At 46.3% G+C, this 22,087-nt stretch overlaps 3 protein-coding genes across 5 annotated transcripts in view; 2 read left to right on the top strand and 1 right to left on the bottom strand.

The window, feature by feature from the left end:
• Positions 1-4,250, top strand: part of CPNE2 (copine 2) — a 41,848-nt gene extending 37,598 nt beyond the window's left edge. For both annotated transcript variants that reach the window (XM_085071560.1, XM_085071561.1), the window contains exons 15-16: positions 2,544-2,780; positions 3,666-4,250. In XM_085071560.1, the coding sequence (XP_084927686.1) occupies positions 2,544-2,780; positions 3,666-3,773 (345 nt within the window). In that variant the 3' untranslated portion in view covers positions 3,774-4,250. The remainder of the gene's footprint in view (positions 1-2,543; positions 2,781-3,665) is intronic.
• Positions 4,251-6,902: 2,652 nt separating this feature from the next.
• Positions 6,903-20,194, bottom strand: PSME3IP1 (proteasome activator subunit 3 interacting protein 1). 2 transcript variants are annotated; one of them, XM_085071563.1, is made up of 7 exons: positions 20,106-20,194; positions 16,610-16,755; positions 16,321-16,419; positions 14,879-15,001; positions 10,842-10,974; positions 8,798-8,862; positions 6,903-7,642 (listed from the first exon to the last, which is right to left on the bottom strand). In XM_085071563.1, exons 2-7 carry the CDS (start codon positions 16,737-16,739, stop codon positions 7,425-7,427), a joined length of 768 nt encoding a protein of 255 aa, XP_084927689.1. In that variant the 5' UTR covers positions 16,740-16,755; positions 20,106-20,194; the 3' UTR covers positions 6,903-7,424. The 2 variants fall into 2 exon arrangements, with proteins under 2 accessions (XP_084927689.1, XP_084927688.1); XM_085071562.1 differs by lacking the exon at positions 20,106-20,194 and having other exon boundaries at positions 10,842-10,970; positions 14,875-15,001.
• Positions 20,195-20,436: 242 nt separating this feature from the next.
• Positions 20,437-22,087, top strand: part of RSPRY1 (ring finger and SPRY domain containing 1) — a 37,356-nt gene continuing 35,705 nt past the window's right edge. Inside the window, exon 1 of the mRNA XM_085071564.1 lies at positions 20,437-20,582. The gene's annotated coding sequence lies outside the window, so the exon portion shown is untranslated. The remainder of the gene's footprint in view (positions 20,583-22,087) is intronic.

The raw sequence follows: 22,087 nt of genomic DNA on the forward strand, positions 1-22,087 counted from the left end.
TGCTGTCAGTGGGGGAGGGAGAGCCCACGGGCTCAGCACTGAGCAGAGGCACTAATCGTATGCAAATTGCACCCCTCTGCTGGCACTAATAGTTTAATCAAGGGAGATTTTAAATAATGGGCACTAATAGTGCCGTCAGAGGCAAGCCTGGCTTGGCTCGGGTGGTTTTTTGGCAGCACAAAGCGTTATTGATGAGGGATCTCACTCCCCCGGGGTCTTCTCCTCTTCCATCCCATCTTCAGCTCGTGCATCAAAGCCACCTCGGTGCTGATGGTTTCAGTGGCTGCCTGGGCCTGCCCTCCTTCCTCCTGCTCCTGCTCGCTCCCAGCATTTCAAATAAAACCAAAAAAACTCGTAGTTTTTCCATGGCAACATAGATCACAAACAGAGCCCTCAGCTCTTAAGGGATGGGAGACTAAAACATCCTGGGGCTGGGGGAGGGACGGAGGGATATTACACTATTTGACTCTTGGGGAAGGATTAATAAGCTTTGGGGAATTAAAACTCACCTTTCCAGCAGGGTCTCAGCATCCAAACCACCCCTTTTCTTACCTCATGCTGTTTAATGCTGCCTAATCCCTGCAAGTCCTGCTCACCCCCCTGAGCCTAATTGCTGATATGGTTAGCAGACGGCTCAGGAATCATCCCAGGAGCCCACATGGATGCAGAGATCAGCCATTTTAACAACAAGAAGAGGAGAACAGAGGCAGGTGCTGCTGGGTTGGTGTGCGATGGACCCCTCAGCCTGGTCCCTGTGCACCAGCAGCTCTGTGGCTTGGCAGAGGTGCCACCCTGGCTGGGTACTGCAGCTGGAGCCTGGAGGTGCCACCAACACCCCTGTCCCACTGTCATTTGCTGACACCACCAAAATTGTCATCGCTTCTTGGGGAACCTCCCACTGATGCTCTCCAGCAGTGCCCACTGCTCCCCTGGGCTTTGAGGCTGATCCCCAGCATCAGCTCTTACTCCTCTTGACCTCTGAAATATGTTGTGATAAACATTTGATGAGCTCTGCCTCCCCACCCCTTTTCCTGCATACTTTCCAGCATTTTTCTCTGATCCTGTTACAGATTTCACAGAATAAAGGGAACAAAGGGAAATAGCCCTTTTTTTATGTTTCCAGCAGAGAGGCCAGGGAGGGAAGGGGAGAATCAGCTTAAATTCATTATCAGCTGCTCTCTTCAAGGTTTTGTGCTCTTCCTCCCATTCTGGTTCCCCCACAGGGTCAGGTCCCAGTCCTGCTTCCAGCTACAACCAGTGCAGGTCTTCTACTGAAGTTTAGTCTTACCCTCCAGACTCAGATGTTGCAGTCCTGCTCTACAGACTTATGTTTCACAATGATTTGCTCTCAAAAGTTCATATTTAGGAAAAAACTAAGCTCTGGGCCATGCTGTGCAGGCAGGGCTAATGCATCAAAGGGGGCTGGAGAGGGGAAGGGTCTGGCTTGGGAAAACCTCCTCACCTGTGTCCTCAGGTTGTGTTTAAGCTCAACCCAGCCTTGGTTGTACTTGGAGTTTAGCATTGGAGAGCATCAAGAGAAATGAAACTTAGTGGAGGTTTCAGGAGATGTGGACTGGAGGAAGACCAGAAAAACAGGCTTAAGGCAGCACTCCCTCTTTTGCTTTTCCAGGATGCTGCACTAGTGGTTTTCAGAGGAAATGGAAAGAATGAGGAGAGGAACAAAGGGCTTTAATGCTCTTAAGTGCTTGTTTTCGTCATTTCTCCAGCACACACAAGCTCTGTAATGTGCCAAAATTGAGCCATGACTTTCTCTGGAGATGGAGGAGATGGGATTTTGGGGGTTCCACATGCTCCATATTTGCTGAACTGAGCCCAGCAGGACCATCTGTCCATCTGTCTGTGTGTTTGTCCATCCATCCTCCCCCAGCTCTGCAGGACTGGCCCTGGTGCCCTCCTTTTCCCAAAGGAAGGGGAGCTGGTTCTAATGCTGCTGCTCTGTCCTCCCCCAGCTTACTGGTACCCTCTGCACCCCTCCTCAGTACCTCCCATTCCCGTGGCTTTGTACAGGAGATGGACAAGCCCTGAGCATGGGATGGCCCCACAGCCTGGCAGTGCAGAACAGATGATCCCATCAGTGCAGGGATATGTTGATGGGGAGCACCCCAAGAAACACCCCACTGTGTGTGGGGTGTTCATCTCCCAGCTGGGCTCATGTCTCAGCCCTGAACTCCTCCTGGCCCTGACACAGAAGCCCTGTACAGTTTAGAGGTTGGGTTTTTTGTGTCATTTAGTACAGTAAATCAGTAATTCAGAAAAATATTTGGAGTGGGAGCTGGTTTGCTGTTTGTTGAAGATCTTTCGAAAACCAGGGGGAATAGGAACACCTGAGTTTCTGGGTTCTGCTAAAGGGAGTGATGCCAGCTGTCCTGAGAAACAGTGAACCTCAATCCCAAATCCCCAGGGGATCTGCCACCCCTGGACATGTGAAGCACCCTGGCCACTCACAGCCTGCAGGTCCTGGCTGCAGTGTGAGGGTGCACTGGCATTTCTCTGGCTCTGACCCTCTGCTCTCCCCTCCACAGCAATACTTCATCCTCCTCATCATCACGGACGGGGTGATCAGCGACATGGACGAGACGAGGCACGCCGTGGTGCAGGCATCCAAGCTGCCCATGTCCATCATCATCGTGGGCGTGGGCAATGCTGACTTTGCTGCCATGGAGTTCCTGGATGGGGACAGCCGGGTGCTGCACTCCTACACCGGCGAGGAGGCTGTGCGCGACATCGTCCAGTTCGTGCCCTTCCGGAATTTCCGCAATGTGAGTGAGGGCAGCGGGGAGGTGAGCACAGGAGAAATGGGGTGTCAAGCCTGGAAATCACCCTGGAAGTGGAGCAACCATAGTTGAGGCAGGCAGAGGCAAGAGGTACCTGCCTGTTTTACCCTGTCTCACCATCCCTTAGGGATGCTCCAGCACAGATCATGTAAATCAGCACTGCAGGCTGGAAGGAGGAGTAACAGTGCTCTGCATCTCTGTAGTGGGCTCCACCTGTGCATCCCCCTGTTTCTCCACCTCCTGTCATTGTCACACAGGTGGGAGCAAACACCAGTGACTCAGAGTGTGGTCTGGGTTCCTGCAGCAAGCTGAGGCAGCACTGGGCTCATGTCCCTCTCCACAGTCCTGTGCTGGTGTCTCCTTTTCAGGCCTCATCCAGCACACATGCCACACCCCAAGGGCTTCATGCTGAATTGCCCTAAGGATGAGCCCTGTGCCCCCTGGTCCCCTGTAGGAAGGGGCAATGCTGGCACTGGCCCTGCTCATCCCCTCTGTGGGATGGTCCCTTGCAGTCAACGAGGAGACAGCTCTGGGTTGCTGGCACAGGACTGATTGCCAAGGATGCAGCTTGTGGTTATCTTCCTCTTTTTTGCAACTAATCAGTGTCTATTTCACCTCCTGCTACTCATACCTGTTTTCTCTGACCTACTCAGGATGTTTTATTCCTCCCTACCAGTGTATTATCTTCTGGAGGGAAGGGGTATTATAGAATATAATAATCCCAGGTGTGTAAAATGCTGGCTACCAGTGGACTTTGGAGGGTATTAAATGAAATGCTGAGACCTGGAGTTGGGGACAGCCCAGCTGTGTTTGCTTGGTTGGTCCCCTGTGGCTGTTCTAACACTGGTGTTTGTTCTCTTTGGCTCACAGGTCCCCAAGGAGACCCTGGCCAAAGCTGTGCTGGCAGAGCTGCCCCAGCAAGTCGTGCAGTACTTCAAGCACCAAAACCTGCCACCCATCAACTCGGAGCCCGCGTAGAGCTGTGCCAGGCTGCGTCCTCTGCATGTTGCCGAAGCCTGTTGGTCCTGCCGAAAGCACGTTCCACATTCTTTTAAGAGAATACCCTCCCTGAAACACTTTGTACTTCTTAATTTAATTGCTAAGTTCTTAAGACTCATCCCAGCAAAGCGTCTGGATTCATTTTGTACAGTCTTGGCCCGAGGTAACACTAAGCAGTCAGGCCATGCCTTGGTCCTGCTCCGTTGAGTCACTTTTCAGTATTGAATGTACTTTGTATAATTTCAGTGGTACAGGATACAATTTTTATGATCAAAACTTGCTTTTTCCAAGCAATGAAATGCTTAATATATTATTATCATTCAATGAACTGGTCGTTGTATAGTTCATGTATTTGTGTTGTACCTGTACATCTGTCAGGTTCCGTGTTCATTTTTATACTGTGTACATGTTATATTTGTTATACTCAGGTTAATAAAGAAACTTGGACATTTAAAACCAGAGACTCCTAGATGGGAAGGTCTGTGAGCAGCTTACACTGTCGGCAGTGCTGGGTGTTTGGAGCCACCCTGACAGGGCCTGTCCTGGTCCCTCACTTGCTCTGCTGGCTCTGCCCCAGCATCAGCCCCACGCTGTCAATGACAGCATCCCTGAGGGAGATTTAGTGAAGGTGGATATCCTGGGGAAGGCAGCATCCCCTTAGTGCCTGCCTGAGCTGAGGGCAGGGGCCTGGTGTTTGTGCTTGGGAAAACCCCACAACAAACCACCAAAGGGGGTTTCATGGTTCACTGCTTCTTCAACTCTAGAAAATTTGCCAAGTCTGAGTAACAAAAGCTCCCTGCTGCTTGGGAGAAGATGGGCTGGGTAATGAAATCCTGCTCTCCAGCAGCTCCTTTGAGCTGCTCATCAGCAATGTGCTAATTGCTGCTTTCTGCTGTTCCTAACTAGATTAAGATCTTTTGAAGCTGAGTATGCTGTTGAATATCCGGCAGGGATCACCAGCCATACTCCAAACTCGACTAGACTTGACCTCCCCGCTCCCCATTAGTCGAAGCTTTTGAGGTGGGAGGTTGCTGTCCCTACATAAAGCCTGCAGCCCTCTCTGCACACTCGTGTGCTACTGGGTGTGCTCTCTGCCACCGACCCCCCAGCAACCTTGTGGCTGTCACTGGTGCCACCAGTGTCACCAGCACACAGATGGCCCAGGGCAGTCCCACAATGAGTTGGCTCTGAGCACAGCCCTGGGTGAGACCCCATCCCTTGGGAGAGGTGGGACTACTCCGTGAAACATTTGCCTTGCAAAACCTCCTGGAAGAGAAAATAAACAACCAACACCATCCTTTTCCAAAGGGAGAAGCAGCCTTTGAAGGGTGGCTTGTTTAAAAATAATGCTGTATCCAGCTCAGCTTCCAGATCGAAGTCTGCGGCTTTGGAATTTTTTTTTTAAATTTTATTTCCATAAGAGAACCTCACACGCAGCTGCAAGAGCTCGTAAGCTCTTGTGCTAGTAGAGTGTTTGTGGGGGTTTGTCGGGTTTTTTTAACACCTCGCTGAAGCTTTAACAACTAGCACAGACAACAAGCAGTTTATTGAGCTGTCCCTGGGGAGGGGATGAAGCACACACCATGCAGTCATGTTTTTTTCTTAAAAATAACAAAACCAAAAAAATCTAAATCCACCAGTGAATGGGAGTTGCTGGAGCCAGCCAGAGCCAGCTCTTCGTCTCCAGCTTTGTCAGCCTAGGGCAAGGTTACTGTCACAGCTGCCCTTTTCAGGTCTGATTTATCCTCCATCCCATGCACTCTGCACTTCCCAGCACATCTCTCAGGGCACTTGGAGTATTTTAGTATCAGATGGCTTCTGATGTATGAAGGTAAATGGGACACACGGACGGAGTGAGGAGCTGGGACAGCTCTGATTTGTTTACATGGGCCAGGCCCTGAGAACAGCAGAGCTGACTCAGACTCAAAGGCATTCCCCAAGTGTCCTACTCCATTCTTCTAGGAACAGGAGAAAGGCAGAGGGCCCTCACATCTGCTTTTCCTGGAATATGTGTTCTCCTGGCCTAAAATGGCCCAATATAAACATCATCTCACCTGTAGCCCACCACCACATCTGCCACAACTGGCTCCCAACTCCCTGTGTCTAAACCAGGCATTTTGACTGCAGCTGTGCAAGATACCACTCAAGAAAATGGCCCCAGCATGCTCACAGCTTGGTCAGGCTGCTCTGACTCTACACTCAGATCACTGATCTAGATAAATGCAGGGAAGAACACCAGCAGCTCTCATACCAACTCCTTGAGGCTCTTGCTTGTGCAACTTTAATAAAAAAGCATGCTATTTTTTTTTTTGTGCACCACTTCCATTTCACTCCATAGTTCAGTAAGATGAAAGTCACCAAAAGCAAAGCATCTACCTATTTTACACCTGAAAGTGCCATAATTACAGTACATAGAGAAGAGGCAGGAAGAACTCTGGAGCTAACACAGGAGATGCCAAGCAGCCCAGAACAGGGGAGGAATTACAGTGTGTGTGTAAGGATCTGATTGTGGAACAGGGCTGTGCAAACAGAAGGGGTATTTGACTAAGGATAGCTTCATTTTAAGCACAACTCACCCCGTTTCCTTTGGAAACTTCAACCTTCATGCTAAGGCATGAATTCACTACAGGCCTTGATTTCTCTGCTTTTATCCCAGCTGCTCCCTTACAAATGTAGTACAAAGAGAAGGATTGCATGAAGACACTTCCACCTCTGAGCAGTCAAGATGAGCTGTTCCAACCTTCCAAACTCCCATCAGCACACTGAGGTTAAAAGGATGGGAGCTCTCCAGCTTCTGTACATAGGAGTTTGGCTGAACAGAGGAATCCCACCCAGCCTGGATTCATGCCCTTCAGGACACTGCTGCTGAAAAGCTGAATCACTTGTCAAGCCCTCATGCTGGAGCAACAACAGCCTTTGAGCAGAACAGCCAATTGCAGTTCCTGTGAAGTCACTCAGAGCAAGTTTTCCATCACCACCTCTGCTTTTGTGGGAAACTGACCTATACCTCTCCTGGATGGCGGTTTGAGGGAAGAGCTGGTTGGGTAGAGCAGAAATTGCTTAATGGAATGAGAACAATTATGAATGGCAAAAGCAGAGATAAAAAAATGCATTCAGAATGTCTTTAATCATGTAACACTAAAACTTCTTTACAGTGTCATGGCAATCTACACTTCACCATCTGCTCAAATTTGGTTCTGCCCCCATTTTTCAAATACAGAATAAAAATGACATTTTAAAACAGAACACATGGCTGCTTCTACAAGACTTCACTGCTTCAAGTGATTATTTTTTGCCTGTTAGTCTTGTATAAACTTCTTAAATCAACATAATTCTTCCCATAAGAATTGTAAAAGATAAAGATCTCTCCTCCATACCCTCAGACCTTTGTTACATGGTTAGATGTGCCTTCTGCTTTAGGATGGCAGCTTTTCTTCCAGGCTCAGTATGCACCCCAGAAATGGAAAGTTGGGGGTGGGGGGGGAAATAATGAGTTACTTCAGGAGTATCTGAGTGTATTAAAGTTGAGAGGTTAGCTAGAAAGATAATATTTGGGGCAGAAGGATGCAACAAGCATCCATCAGGGCTTTGGAAGATATTCTGCACTACATTACACACGGAGGGATTTTGTTATGGACCATCAAAGAAACTGTTGCCACGAAAGACAGAAGAGACAATCTTCCCAGTGGAATTAATAGTGCCTTCGCTGTCCGAGCTGGACTCTGAGTCGCTGCTCCCCGAGTAGGCGCCCAGGCCAGGCAGGATCCCGATGCACACAGCTGCCGAGGGACAGTGCACTGTGGAGCCTCCCACTGAGCTGCTCCCCAAGGGAACACAGGAGGGTTTTTCTGGAAGAGAGAAACCTCAGTCAAAAAACAGAGTGCAGGAAAGAAGTTTCAATCAGCCCAGGAACTGCCACGTGTCACTCACCTGCTTTTCCCACATAAGTGGCGGATGATTTCAGGATTTAATTAAAGCATAAGGCAGCTTTATGCTGTAATAAAGCCATTCTGACAGGAAGGACTTGCTACCTCAGGGGATTTTTTTTTTCTCATCCCTAGTTTAAGCCCAGCTCTATGCTGGCATTAGAGATTTTTTATTCTAAAGTTGTCAGTTTGATGCTTGTCAAGTACCAAACCCACTAAATAAGAATAAATGGCTTTGCTTTGAGTAATTGAGTATGTTTTTTTTTTTTGCAATGTAACAGCATAGTTGAGAAAAAGTTTTATTCCATCGTTCTGCTAGTCAACATCTCCCATCTTCCATGGCTAATTAATTATTTCTGCTGTTCTGAAAGTTTACGGAACAGAAGGAGATTCGGGAAGCGCCTTGGGTTGTTGTTACACAATTGCAGCTCACCCGATTTGTGTCAGAGTATCTTGACAGCAAGTCAATTGCAGCCCTGACAGCTAAAGCTGAAACACGACTTAATTTTTCTTCTAGCTCCCCACGATTTTTTGAAACAAATTGATTTCAGGATGGACTGAATCATTTAATAGATTCACAGAGCATAAAGCTAAAGTGGATGTATACAAATACACCCAATTCTGCTGTGAAGAGGAAAGGGATGATCTGTTCTCAATGTCTCATGCCCACAGAACAAGCATTAGGCTTGAAATGCACCGAAGGGGACTTCCATTGGTTATCAGGTTAAACTCTTGCAGATTAAATCAGTCAAGCATTAGAATAAACTCTCCAAGGAAGGTGCACAGTCTATCTGTGGAGACTTAAGAGCAACTTAGATAAACATCTGTCAGGACTGGTTTGGGCAGGGTACATCCTGATAACCTGCAGAGGTTCTCGGCAGCCCTATTTTCCATGAAAGCTGTCAGCATTTACAGTTTCCATTTCTACTGCTTTAAGAGAGAACATACCAGCCAGAGCCTGTGCTGTCTTGCCCAGTGAAGGAACAGAAAAGCAAAGCCTCTATGAGACTTAATCCCAAATCAATCGCTGTTCAGTGACAGACACACAGCTTCCCACACGCAGAAGCTGGGACATACCTTGATTCTTTTCGTCATGGTCAGTGTCTAGTTTCAACCTCTTCACACTGTTACCACCATCTGAACTGTGGAAAAAATAAGAAAGTGTCTTGTTCCTCATAGACAACCACTTAATTACTGTGAAGTCATTGTTGCATCTTTGCCTCAAATGCTACAGCAAATGCCAGCAGGGTCTCCTGATGACCATCACCACTTCCATCTGCCAGCAACTGAGGCTCCTTGGGGAACATGCAGGATCCAAGACAGCGTCAACACCTACCTACAGGTATCACTTGCTAACCTGGGAAAGGAACACACCTCTTGGAGTCCAAGTTAAACCCCTTGCACAGCAACCCAGAGCTGCCTATTCAGCAGGATGCACCCCACAGGAGACTGGGAATGACTACCTGAGCTTCAGACATCCACATGACCACAGCCTTGCACATGTGGATGATTACCACACTTGCTGGTGCCAACATCCATGGCTTTTCCCTTCCAGGGCTTCCTTCCCCTACTTCAATCACTTACAGAGCCTATTCTAAAACATCTAGAAATCTTGCACCCAGTAAGCCTAGACAGTCTTGAAGCAATTCACACAGTTGCCGTGTCTAGAAAGGTCCTTTTTGGCCCCAAAGTGGCATTGGAAGAAAGGAGCATGACTTGGACTTCTGACTGTTCAGAGCTTCTGTAACTCTCTCCTGTCACTGCTCAGATTTCCCCCCCTTGCTCCTGCATGTTCCCAATTCCAAGTCATCCACACAAACAAATGCTTCCCAGATTCAGCTGTGATGAACTGATGAAGCATGAGCATTATTATGTATTAACTCTTTTCTGTCCCTATCAGAACATGCAGTACAGATGAAAGGTTATTCTGTGCAGAGAGCTTTTAATAGTAATGCATCCTTTACAGGAAATTACAAAGCTCAGGGAGCAGATGTTGAGCTCACACTGCACTTGCTTTGGGCCACTTCACAATAAAGAGATAAGATGGCAAAAATAGAAGACTGCAAAGCAAGTCTGCAATGGCACTGACATGTCAGTTAAGATGCTCTCTTTAAACAGATGCCATCTGCAGACTTTAGAAGTACCATTAAGCACATGCCAGCTCCTTTTGTACATCGTGGGTTAAGTACTAGTAGTTACAAGACAAAAACAACAGTATTGGATGCATGTTATCTGCTCAGGGTTTTTCTTCTCTGCCTTCCCAAAACCCAAACTACCACCCAACCCCACAAACATTAGGTGGTAGAAGTGCTAACTTCAGTTTTCAGACATGCAATTACTGCTGAACTGGGAGCTAAACATCACCCTACAAGATAAGCTTCTAAAATAATCTCACATTCCCCAAGATGTTTCAAACACACTGAATTTTGAGATGTCAGTAATCATCTAAAGTATTAGATGATTCATCTGTGGGAAATAAGTCTGGTCCCACAAGCCTGGTTTCTCCATAACCTGTAGCACACCAGCAGCTGTGTTGGCAGGCCAAGATCAAAGCAGCTAACACATCACAAACCCTGCTGCCACCTCCCTGGGATGGAAAGGGTGTTGATGTATCAGTGCAAATCCCTGAGGAACACAGGAAGTTTTTCTGATGTCCTCAGGACCAAACTGGTACACAAAGCTTCTCTCTTGTAACCTTGTCTCCCCTATGCTGTCCCCAGCAGCAATTAAAACAATTCATTTTAAACACAGGTAAAATTGGCTGATAAATTAGGCAACCCTGAATGAAATTGCATGAGCAAGGTGACACTGATATCTACAAACAGAGATATAAAATATATTCCCTCTAGATCCCCAAGCAGGATTGCCCAAGCCTGGCACTCTAAAATGAAGAGTCTACCCACTTGCTTTACACACGCTTATCTATTTGAATTGCTTCATGTTTTTCCCCACAGTTTGTGAGAGCCTATAGAAACAAGACTGGTCTTTTCTTATACTTTCCCCCATTTTTCTTTAGGGCTAAGGTTTACACTTCACTCTCTGGAGGCAGTTTTGGCCTGTCTCCCTTTACACTGCTAACTGGGTTCCGTTCCTCATGAATTTATAGAGGTGTGAAACTAACCTTCTGTGTTTCACAGCTCCTGCCAACAGCTTTGCCTGAGAAAATTTGTTCTTGTTTTCCACTGACTTCATGGGCAATTTCTTCTCAGTTTCCTTCTTTGGGTCCATACTGACTCCCACTTTAGTGAGAGTGCTGTGAATTAAGGGTTAAGGATCAACTGGGAAGGAACGGGGAGAACAGACATTTCCTCCCTGATATATTTAGCCAGCTCTGCTGACAGCAGCAACCGAAGTTCATTCACATATTCTATCAAAATTAATTTATTTGTAATGTCATTAAGCTGGTACCCTCAGCCAAAAGAGAAGATACTTCACCCTCTGGGGTCAGAGCTCTCTTGGGTACCAGGACCAGCTCTCCCTGTGAAGATGTCCAGGCAGCAGCCTGGGAGCTGCTGTTCTGAAGCCAGAAATGTGTAACACATGACACCCAGCACCCATGAACATACCCACCATCCTTTTTCTAAAGGCCTTAGAAGAGCAAAAAGGTCAGGCTGGACCAAAACAAACAAACCAAACAAGCAATGCCATACTTCCCCTTCTATGGGGATCAACATATTTGTAATTCAAATTTGCTGCTCCAAACTCTAATCCTTAGCAGGAAAGCTAAGTAGCAATATGTGCACTCACTTCCACTCCTCAAACCCTCTTTTTGCTGAAGCTGGCAGATTTCAGCCTAGCAAGACAGAACAGTTCTATTTTTTGGGTTTGGTCTATAGCACTCTGCCTTTTCAAATCATGTCTCTGTAAGGACCACAACTGCTGGTCTGAGCACCAATCCCAAGAGGAAGATGACAGATTGGTTATGGGGAAATGTGGTCCAAGATCCACCCAAAAAGATTGCAACTGCACAGAAGAGCTAAGTAGATTAAAAGAGTGTTAGCAAGGTGAAATGCAGCTGAAACCTATAATGAAGTGGAGAAGCTTAAGCAGGTTTTCAGATGGGATAAGAAGGGGCTGGGTCTGTTTGTTATTAGGGCACACTCTACACACGTTGAACATCTCTCCTTCTGGCAGGATCTGATAACAATGTCCAGCTGTATCTGCTAAAGAGAGGTCTGCCAAAGACTCTGTCTGTAGATCAGGTGCCAGGAGAGCCACACAAACTTCTGCAAAAATTTTAAACTGCACAAGCAAAGCCAAATTAACCTAATTTAAACATGTGTTAATAAACTCAAATCTAGTATTCTGACAGTTTCTCCTCCACCTACAATTCCACAAGTTGGAGTTTCACAAGAGCCCCAGTCACTGCAGACATATATTGGATAGTGAATTTCATGTTGATGGTCCATATATTTGAAGCCATAGCTTTTTCCCTACTGAACATCTACAAATCAAAAAAACTTAAGACTTTGCTTTGAAGTGACACTCAGTCTCCAATCACTTTATGGTCAGGAATGTTCAGACGCCATTTCTTTTTAGATTTTCCTAAGGATACAGCAGTAACCCAGACTGCTCCCTACTTCAACCAAAAGTCTTCTCAGCCCAAACCACTGTTCAAATTTATCTATTTTTGAGATGGCACAGGAGTGCCATCCTGTGGCAATCCAAAGCCATCTGAAAGCTCCTTGTGTCAAGCATAGTTTGATGTTGCCACACAATTCTTCCACACACTGCAGTGTACAACTTCCACATTGAAGTCCATTACCTTGTTATATTCTAAGCCTGACTGAGGAACTCAAAGGCTTTTCTTTTAAGAGATACCAAATTACAGGCTTTTTGCTTCCACCCAGGATGGCATTCTACTAAACTTCCTCAACTAGAAAGGCACAGCACATTTTCAGTGGGTATTTTATACATCCTGCTGTCATTAGCAAATGTAATGTTATATCCAGCCAAGAAGTGTTCCCTCCCAGGAAGACAACATTAGAAATAAACCTCTCAATCTTAAATATCAACTGCACTAAACAAGCTGTCCTTCAGTAAAGCCAGCTTCTTGGAGGGGGACTGTTCCCACATTTAGATAGCAGTGAAGACAAGATGATCTTGTTCTCAAATACTTTTTGGAAATTACTTTAAAAATATTTGTAAATCATAAATCACAGTCAGAACAGGGGAGTCTGGATAGGGTAAGGAGCAAAGAAACCTAGCTGTTCATGCAGGAGGAAGAAAAATTTCTGTTCATCCATGAATATGAATTTCTTATGCTCAAGAGTACATTAAAATATTCCAAGGTATATTTATCCTGCAGATGTATAATTTTGTGATCGTTCAACCTGAAAAATTAAGAAAAATAGAAAAAAACCAAATTTTATACTTGAATATTGATGCAGTTTTTACCATGAAATTCGTGCCTCTGGGTAGCTTAAATTAAATGCTATACCAAAAAAAACCCCAAAAACCCAAATACTGAAACCCATTGGGTTGACATTCCTCTTATTAATTTGGAAGAGCAGTTAATCAGTACCTAGAGATGCAGCACATTTACCTAGTACACAGTGGGTTTTGTCACTGCAGTGATAAACCATTAGTAACAACCTGTAGGTGCAAAAAACACTTTTGCATTTCAGAACACCACCAAAAATTTCAAACACAAACAAGTCATTTTGCTCTGAGGTTGCTTGAAATACTGTGGCTAAATAAAAATAATTTAAAGAAGAAAATTAAATGGGCAACCCTGCTCGTTTTTTTGACAAGATAAGGTGACTATAAAACATTCTCCCTTCCTCCACCCCATCAGTAGGAAGTTCTACAGTTTAATTTTTACAGCAAGACTGGATCCACAGCCACTAATATTACCAAGACTGAAAAAGATTGAGATAAGATGGCCTGTACATCTTGATCAGGCCATTCAGGGATCTGTGTGTTATGTGGCTAATTCAAGACAACTTAAGATTCCCTCTGGGCTGGTATGGCTCACCCCAGATGTATGTGACATAACGAGAGCTGTCAGCTGCTCCCACAGCACAACCTCACACTGCACAACCCTGGATCAGCCAGCCCCCCGAGCAACCATCAACTAAATATATCCCATGAATATCCCATTATTAGGTCCAGCAAATCAAGAAAATACTCCAAATCCATCAAATAACTGCAGCTTATTTCTGAAGTTAAAAAAAAATGCATCAGGACTGCTTTTTCATAAACACATTCCTGAGCTAATTGAGATGCTCTTCACAGGACACACGCTCCAAATTGTAAATCATTGACTAACACAAGGTAAGGCCAATCTTTGTAGTATCAGCACTATTCAATTTTATTTGCTGACTGGTTTTAGTCACCTCCTTGTGTCCACAAACTCTTTAATTTACACTAACACTTCCCTGAGAACTTGCATTTTGTTCACCCATGACTCAAAAGCAATGGAGACAAAGAAACCATCAGATTCTGCATAGGTTCAGTAAACCTCAAAAAAGCAACATTTTGCTTAGCACAGAAATCCTCAAATTATTCCAGCCTCCCTTGACTGGAACAAATTAGAGAGAAAAAGCATCCTATATGATTTTCTAGCATATCTTCATGAAAATTAGGCACAAAACAGCAAAGCCAAACTGTCCTGCTCGTGGTACTGCCTACAAGTATTTATTACTCAAAGGTGCTGAGTCTCCATGGGCACTGACCTCCCAAAAGAAAGTCAGCACATATGCACAGATGTACTTAATTTCTCATCCTGCAGGTATCAGCAAGGGAGAAAGAATCTAATACTTCAAGAAGAGTAACAGAGAGGGCAAACCAATTATTTCAAACAGGTATATTAAAATTAGGCAAAATACATTTTAAAAAAAGAGCATTTAGTTTTCCATAAGAAGACAAAACAAAAGATTAGAAATAATAGGCTGGTTTCTCTTTATGTTCTCTTTCTCTTTCCAAACGGAGAGGGGAGAAGGAAAGAAAAGTACCAAGTAAGTGGGAGATGAGGGGAGAACATCAAACACTACAGTGGTCTATCAAAGCTACAATGAAACCATGAAACTTTGAAAGTGTATCATTGTCCGTGTTCTACAAAGCAATTTTATAAAAAGCATTTCAAAGGACAGAACAAACTACAGCCCACTCTTACCCTCCTCTAGGTAACCACCAGCCATTTTAGTGCAAAGGATATTCTGTATTCATTTAGTTCTTTCAGCTCTTCTTCCCTTCGTTGCTTTTCTAGTAGCTCTTGCTGCCGAGAAACCTCATCAAGGAAATGTGTCTCATCTTCATCTAAGCCTCTTACCATATTCTCTGAATAAAGAAAAGAGAAATTTGTTATTTTGGTTTCAGACACCAAGTGTAAGTCTGTCCCCTCAGAATGCTCTTAATCCAACCAATAACTAAAAAAAACCACATTACTTCTTCCCATAAATCTTGCCTCAAAATAGGAAGTAGATTTTCTTAGAGCAAACAATTAGTACCTAATTAGTATTAACACCTGTTAAAAAACAAAAGTAGAAGCAAGCCAACTCCTAATTTCCAAATAAAAACAAATTCTTTCTAAACATGCTGCCCTACTTTAAGGAATGTACATGCTAGTACAGCAGGAAGGTCTTTTATTTCCTGTTCTGCAAATGTTCAATGTCTCTTGAGCAAATAATTTAATTACAATAGTAAAAATACTTTTTAGAAAGAACAAATTTTGCTGTTTGTAGTCATCCTCAGAAATTTTAGCCTAAACATCACCTTCAGTCTTCATTAAAGTTTAATTCCATATGAGGATGTTTAAGCTTTTACATGAAGTCACCACATTTTTAATCTTTGCCCATAGTTTAGCCCTAGTCACTTTAAGGGCAAACTAGGAAATCCATTTACACTGATAACTGGCAAGCTTGTGTCTTTGACAGAAAAACTCTGGAAATCAATTATTATTTGAGGTAACTTTATAAAAGCCAATCCCTGCCGCTTCCAACTCCTGCAGAGCTCATTCATAAATCTTTAAACAGTAACTTGTAGCACTCACTGCTACTGCTGAGGCCCCCTTCAGAGAGCAAAAGTAGTGAAACTTGGGACATTTTTTGAAGCAAGTGACATGAGTTAATTTAATTTTCTGCCTGCCTCATCTGCAAACTAAGAGGAGCAGCCATTGAGGTCCTAATGTATTAATGCTGCTATCTGTACTTTCCACTTTTCAAAGGGCTTTTCTATAAAACCAGAAATTCAAACATCAATAGAAATTAGGTTCCAATTTCATCAGAAGAGTCAAACATCTACTTTTGAAGAATCAAAACATGTAAATTTACTTCTTCCAAACCATAATCTTAACTCTCAAATTACTTTTAGTTAAATAATTTTGGCTTGGGAATGTAATAGCAGCTCTAACAAGATTTCTTTAATTGATTCAAGCAGATATATCAAAGCATGAGTTCAAGAGTCAGAAAACCACAACACATTTCCACCTTTCCATGAACTGCTATCAAGTTTGTTTGGGTTTTTTGTTTGTTTTCTCTCCTGAAGCCTCTGTTTCCCTCTCAGAGAGGGAGACAAGACACACAGATATGTATATCCTTTACTCAGAAGTTGTGTACAGCTGTTGCATACAACACATGTAGTTTGCTGCTGGTGCTTACTGAATTTAAATTGCTCCTCAAACTCCTGCTGCTTCTTTTCTCTCTGTTCCTGGAGCCTTTCATACAACGACCGTGGGTCATATGCCTCCTCTGGGCATTCTGAAAGGAACAAATCAGGAAGGGAGACCATATGTTAGAAACACTAAACCACCAACAGTTCTCAGTTCCTTCATATAAAAACCTTTTGCAATTATAGAATATAAAAAGCCATCACTTTTTATTTCTATTTTCCACAAAAGTGAAATATTCTCAGATCTTTTCCCTGTAATTATTAAAATTTATCCCATACCTTTTGGATCCTCAGGTTTTCGGACCTTTTCCCATTCCTCTTGCCTTCTCTTTCGTCGCTCCTCTAGCTCTGCTTCAGACACGAACCTCTTGTTAATCACAAGGTCAGCAGTACCATCTCCCCCATCCATTGTGGAAAAGTGTCTCCTAAAAACACAATATGAAAGACATCAGGAGTCTGATTATGCTTTTCAGTGAGTGAAATGTTACTAAATATCCTGCAAAACAGACCTGCTGCCCTTACCATAACTTCAGTTCTCTAAAGAACACTGCATAGTAAGCACTGATAGACACCAACTCACTGAATAACTGCTAAGACTAATAAACATCATCTATTAGTCCTTTACTCTTCTTTCATAATTACATCTTTCCTGTTAGTTGTCTGCCTCAGGCTGTTTCTCTGCAAGTCATATTTTAATGGATTTACTTTGCTTAAACAAATATTAAAAATAAAAACCACCGTCACCTACACTTTCATTCTTTTATTTATGTTCTTCCATGTCTTTGTTCTGAAGAGATAAAGTGAGAGGAGAACATCAAATCCCAAGTTCTTTTTGCCCAGCCTGAGAAAATTTAAGAAAGCCTGCCTGTTTTCAGTTGTTGAATGCATGTATTGAGACGTGATTAACAGCGAGATTTCAGAAATTAGCTGGGACAGAGTTTTGGCTGGTTTTGGCTGTGACAGAGATAAACCTCTTAGTAGCTGGTACAGCTCTGTGGTTTGGGTTTAGTATGACAATAACGTTGATAAGACTCTTGCAGTGTTAGCTGTTGCTCAGTTGTGCTCTGAGTCAAGGACTTCTCAGTGTCTCATGCTCTGCCAGCGAGGAGCTACACAAGAAGCTGTGAGGGAGCATGGCCAGGACAGCTGTCCTGAACTGGCCAAAGGGATATTCCATAGAACCACAACCACAGAACACCATGCCCAACATATAAACTGGGGGGAGCTGGCTGGAATTTGCTGATCCCTGATTGAGGACAGGCTGGGCATGGGGTGGTGAACAACTATATTGAGAATCACTTGTTTCTCTTGGGTTTGATCCTCTCTCTCTCTCTCCTTTTCATGGTTATTATTACTGTTAATACTAATAGTACTGATTATAGTACTAATATATTTATTTTGTTTCAATTATCAAACTGTTCTTATCTCAATCCCTGAGGTTTATTTCACCCCATTCTCCTCCCTGCCAAGGCAGGGCAGAGAGGGAGCAATTCCAAGGTGCTTGACGGCAACTCATCTCTCCAGTCTCAAAAACCTCCTGCAGCTCCCAGCAGCCCCAGGGAGAGCTGAGCTGGGGGCTGTTGGGGTTACACAGAGTTCAACAGGTGAGTGAGAGAGGGAATTCCCCAAGGTTAGAACAGAGCTGGGGTTAGAAAATGAGCAGCACTTCCCCTGGAGAGCACAGCCCCTTCCCACACAGTGCAGCCACCCTCTGCTTCAAGATTTCAATAGCAGGTGCAGGGTGAAGATGCTCCAAGTAGTTGATCTAACAAGGAAACTCATGGTCTTGACCATGTAAGCCATCTTGTAAGCCCAGGATGAAACAAATGGCTTCTGTAAGTCCTAGGTGTCTCCTGTCAGAATTATTCTGCCAGCTCCACAGTACACAACAAAGCCTGTTTTTGTTTCTTACCTCAAGCCTGCACACAGTAGTACAACATAAACACAAGCAGAGTTGTTCATCTAAAGACATGCAAACACAACTGTTTTCCTACTTTTTATCTCCCTGGTATAACTGGAGCAAGTTAAGGACTACAGATGACTGCACCCAGTTCCACCAACTACTCTTTATTTGGGATCTCACCCTGCCTGCATTTCAGCACAGAAGAGAGCCCAGAACAGTTACTCTTCCAAGGAGGAAAGGATACAGTAACCCAAATAAGGGAAGAAACCTGTTTATTATCCTTCCTTCACACCACAAGGAATCACTCCTGCAGGAAGTCCTGAAATCCTTACCAAAATTGATACTTTTGTGGGTTATTCAAAACTGATACTTTTGTAGGGCACTGTTTGTAATAAGCATGAAAAAAATGAGGTATCAGGAGAAATCCAGGTTAGAGCACTGGACAAATATTTGTTACAGCAGGATGCATTCTGAAGGTGGGTATTATTAAAAGAAGACAAAAGGATTCTCTTAAGAGCTGGGGACAGGAAGAACAGATCAAGGGCTGATGATTTTCTCTTTTGTTAACTTTTCTTTCTTTCTTTTTTAATATCGAACAAAAATCCACCTAAAGACAAATCCACTTTCCAGAAAGCATGGAGCACTTGCTCTTTGAGTGTCATTTCTGAAGGTGGATCAAGTTGGAAACCTACAGAGAAGATGAAAATTTCATTTCACTGCTGAATACAGGTCCTGATCACAAGGCCAGCTTTCTTATCCATGTGCTGCATACACAACATAACTTGTTTCTCCAGTTGTATCATCTCAGCCCATCCATTTAGAGATGCAACAAAAGGTTCCAAAACAATGGTGACAGAAAGTAACTGAGAGAGAGGGATTCTACAAGAACACAGCATCCTCTGAGGACTAAAGCCTTCAGCAGCAAACCACCTGGATCAGTCAGTTCACTTAGACAATATATTTTAAGACACATTAAGTGGATAAGGTTTAATTACAACCTGAGATGCAGCAATGCTGTTTTCAATACTGTCCTGAAAGCTGACAACCAAATCTCAGGGCACAAAGATGTGGGGGAAAAAAACCCATCAAGCAGCACTATATTAAAGTTAACTTGCACTTATAAAGTTTGCTAATCTTGCTGCATGCTTTACTCTCTACCATCTGAAGCAAACACACACAAACCAGACCGACAAAAAACACGCACTTGGCAACTTTCCCCTGTTTATCTGTTTTCGTCTGGTGACTGTATTCTAGGGCTATGCTGTCACTGCAAATGACAGAAGTTTATGTCACAGCTGGTTTTTATAATACCAGATGGTAACATCCCCAGGATCAAAAACCTCCAAAACTTCACAGCCCTTGCCACCACCTAGGCTGGAACAGATGAAGAGCAGCGATAGTGTTTTGGGTACTCGTATGCAGCTTCCAATACGTTCAGCCCCCATGAAATAACACAGATTGCTTTCCCTACCCAGTTCATCAGCCCACCACTGAACCCACTCGGGCAGCGCTCCCCGCTCCCCCGCAGCACATCCAATAAAGCGCTGCGCGCCGAGCCTGGAGCCGCCCCGACACGGAGGGGATGAATCGCTCCCCACCAGCCGGAACCCGCCCCGGCCCCGCTCCCTGCAGCGCCCGCGGAACTCGGTGCGGGAACCCTCCGCTGCTCCGAGCCTCACTGCGACCTCCTCTCCCCATCTTCCTCCAGCCCTCGTCCCGGGAGCGGCCCCCGGCCCGCCGCGCTCGCAGGGCCCAGGCCCGGCCCGCTTCACTCCTGCACAAGAATGGCCCCGCGGCCCGGCCACGGCCGCTTTCCCCGCCCCCGGGCGCTCCCCTCGGCCCCGCCGCCCCGGGCCCGCCCCCGGCACGTACCGCGGCCCCTCACAGCGAGCGGCACCGCCGAGTCCGCAGCGCCGCCATTGACCCCGCTCCCCTCCGCCGGGCGCCCCGCCCCTTCCGCCCGCCACAGCCAATCGAACGAGCTCTTCCTTAGGCGGCCCCGCCCCCGCAGCAGCCAATCGCCACCGCCCTTACGGCAGGCAGAGCGGGGCGCGGAGCGCGCGGGGGTTGGCTGACGGGAGGTCGTCACGGCGGTCCCGCGCCGCGATTGGGCGAAGCTCTCGCGCCGGGGGCGGGGACGAGGGCGGGGCGGGTCGCCCGGGAGACGGCGGGGGGCGGGGCCGCGGGGCGGGGGCGTGGCCTGTGCCCGGGGCGGGGCCGCGCCGTGAGTCGCCTCCATCTTTCGGCACAAAGGAGCGGCGGCAGCGCCGGGCCGGGCCGGGCAGGGGCGGAGGGCGCGGGGGCCGCGGCGGCACCGCTGCGCTCCCGGCGGGGCTGCGCCGAGCTGAGGTGAGGCAGGGCGGGCGCGGCCCGGTGGGCGCGTGCCGCGGGGCTGGGGTGTAGCGGGGCGCGCATGGGGCTGAGGGGAAGGAACGGCGCCGGGTTGGGTGCTGGTGGCCGCGCTGGTGGTCCGGTGCCGGCTGTGCGTTAATGAGCGACGGCACCGTGCTCGCTCCACCCCGCCTTCCGCTCCCCCGGGGGCCGCCGGGGCAGCTCTCGGTTGGGCTGGGGGCCAGGCCAGCGCAGCCCCCCGGCCCCAGGCAGCGGCCCGCGGTCCCGCCGGCTCCGGTGGCTGCAGCAGGTGCCCCCGGAGCTGTGTGTACTCCCTGACTGCCTCCCGGGGCCAGCGGTACCTCCCCTCCCGCGGAGGGCAAGCGGCGGGAAGCGGCGGGTGGCCACGGTGCAGCCCGGGGCTCGCTGGGCTCTGCCGGAGGCCCCGGAGCCGGGCAGAGCGGGGCTGGCGTGTGGAGTTGGGAGCTCGCTGAGGAAAGCCGCTAAAGGTGAATGAAAGGGGTTTGGCGAGCTGGGGCGCTCCGAGCCCGGCGCTGCTCGGGGCCGGCAGGGCTGGAACTTGCTAACGGAGCCTCCCGGGTGCTCCTATGACTTGCAAAACAAGGGCTTGGCTACGGCGGGTTTGGCGTGCGAGGGGCAAAATGACATCGAATCGCGGAATTACAGACTCGACGTGCTGCTCTGGGAGCTCTTGGCAGCTCGGGAGCACGGCGGTGTTGTTGAGCCATTGAGTATTGTTGCACGAATGTGAGAAGTAAGAATGCTGGCAACTATTTATCGCTCACAACGTAAAAGTATTTCTGCAGAGCAAGTTTTCTGCCTTTTCAGAGGAGATGCGAAGGTGTGGAGGGAGCCACCAAATGTGCTCGTTTGCCTGGATCTTTTGTTTTGCGTTCCTGGCGATGGATTAGGCAGCAGCACCTTTGCTACCGGTGCGGTAACACCTCTGCTCTGCTCTCCCACTTCAGTGCTTATAAAGCAGGATTTTTTCATTGCTTCTATTATCCCCATATCGAGCGTGAGTTTCTCTTTCAAGCCCTTTGAGTCTGTCCTGCTGATCGCTGTTTCTATCTCGCGTACCTTCATTGATCCTCTCTTTTTAGGAACTGCCATTTTTTAACGTGTTCTGCTGTGTAGCAGTAGGTGCAGTGTCCCTTCTGGCTGCAGTCTTAAAGAAGGTCCCATGAATGACTGTAGTGACCTTACTTTTCATTTTCAGTTTCGTTATTGCAAACTCTCGTCCCTGAGCCCAGAGTTAATTTTGGTGCTCAGCTGGTGTTACCAGTTTTTCTCACACAGTAGAACTTTGGTCCATGGAGAAGCACAGATGTAAGAGCTGCATTTTCTCTCCTAAATTTATTCAGCCTTGTAGATACTGCTCTGTTTTCTGAATGCTGGTGTGTTTGGTGGGTTTTTTTTTTCATTTTATGTCTGTGTCAGTGTTTGTTTTCTTCAGTATAAGAGATTTTTTTCTACTTAGCGCTAGCTTTGCCTCAGGATTT

The sequence above is a fragment of the Lichenostomus cassidix genome, chromosome 11, assembly GCF_008360975.1.
Source record: "Lichenostomus cassidix isolate B80296 chromosome 11, HeHo_3.0, whole genome shotgun sequence".
NCBI lineage: Eukaryota > Metazoa > Chordata > Aves > Passeriformes > Meliphagidae > Lichenostomus > Lichenostomus cassidix.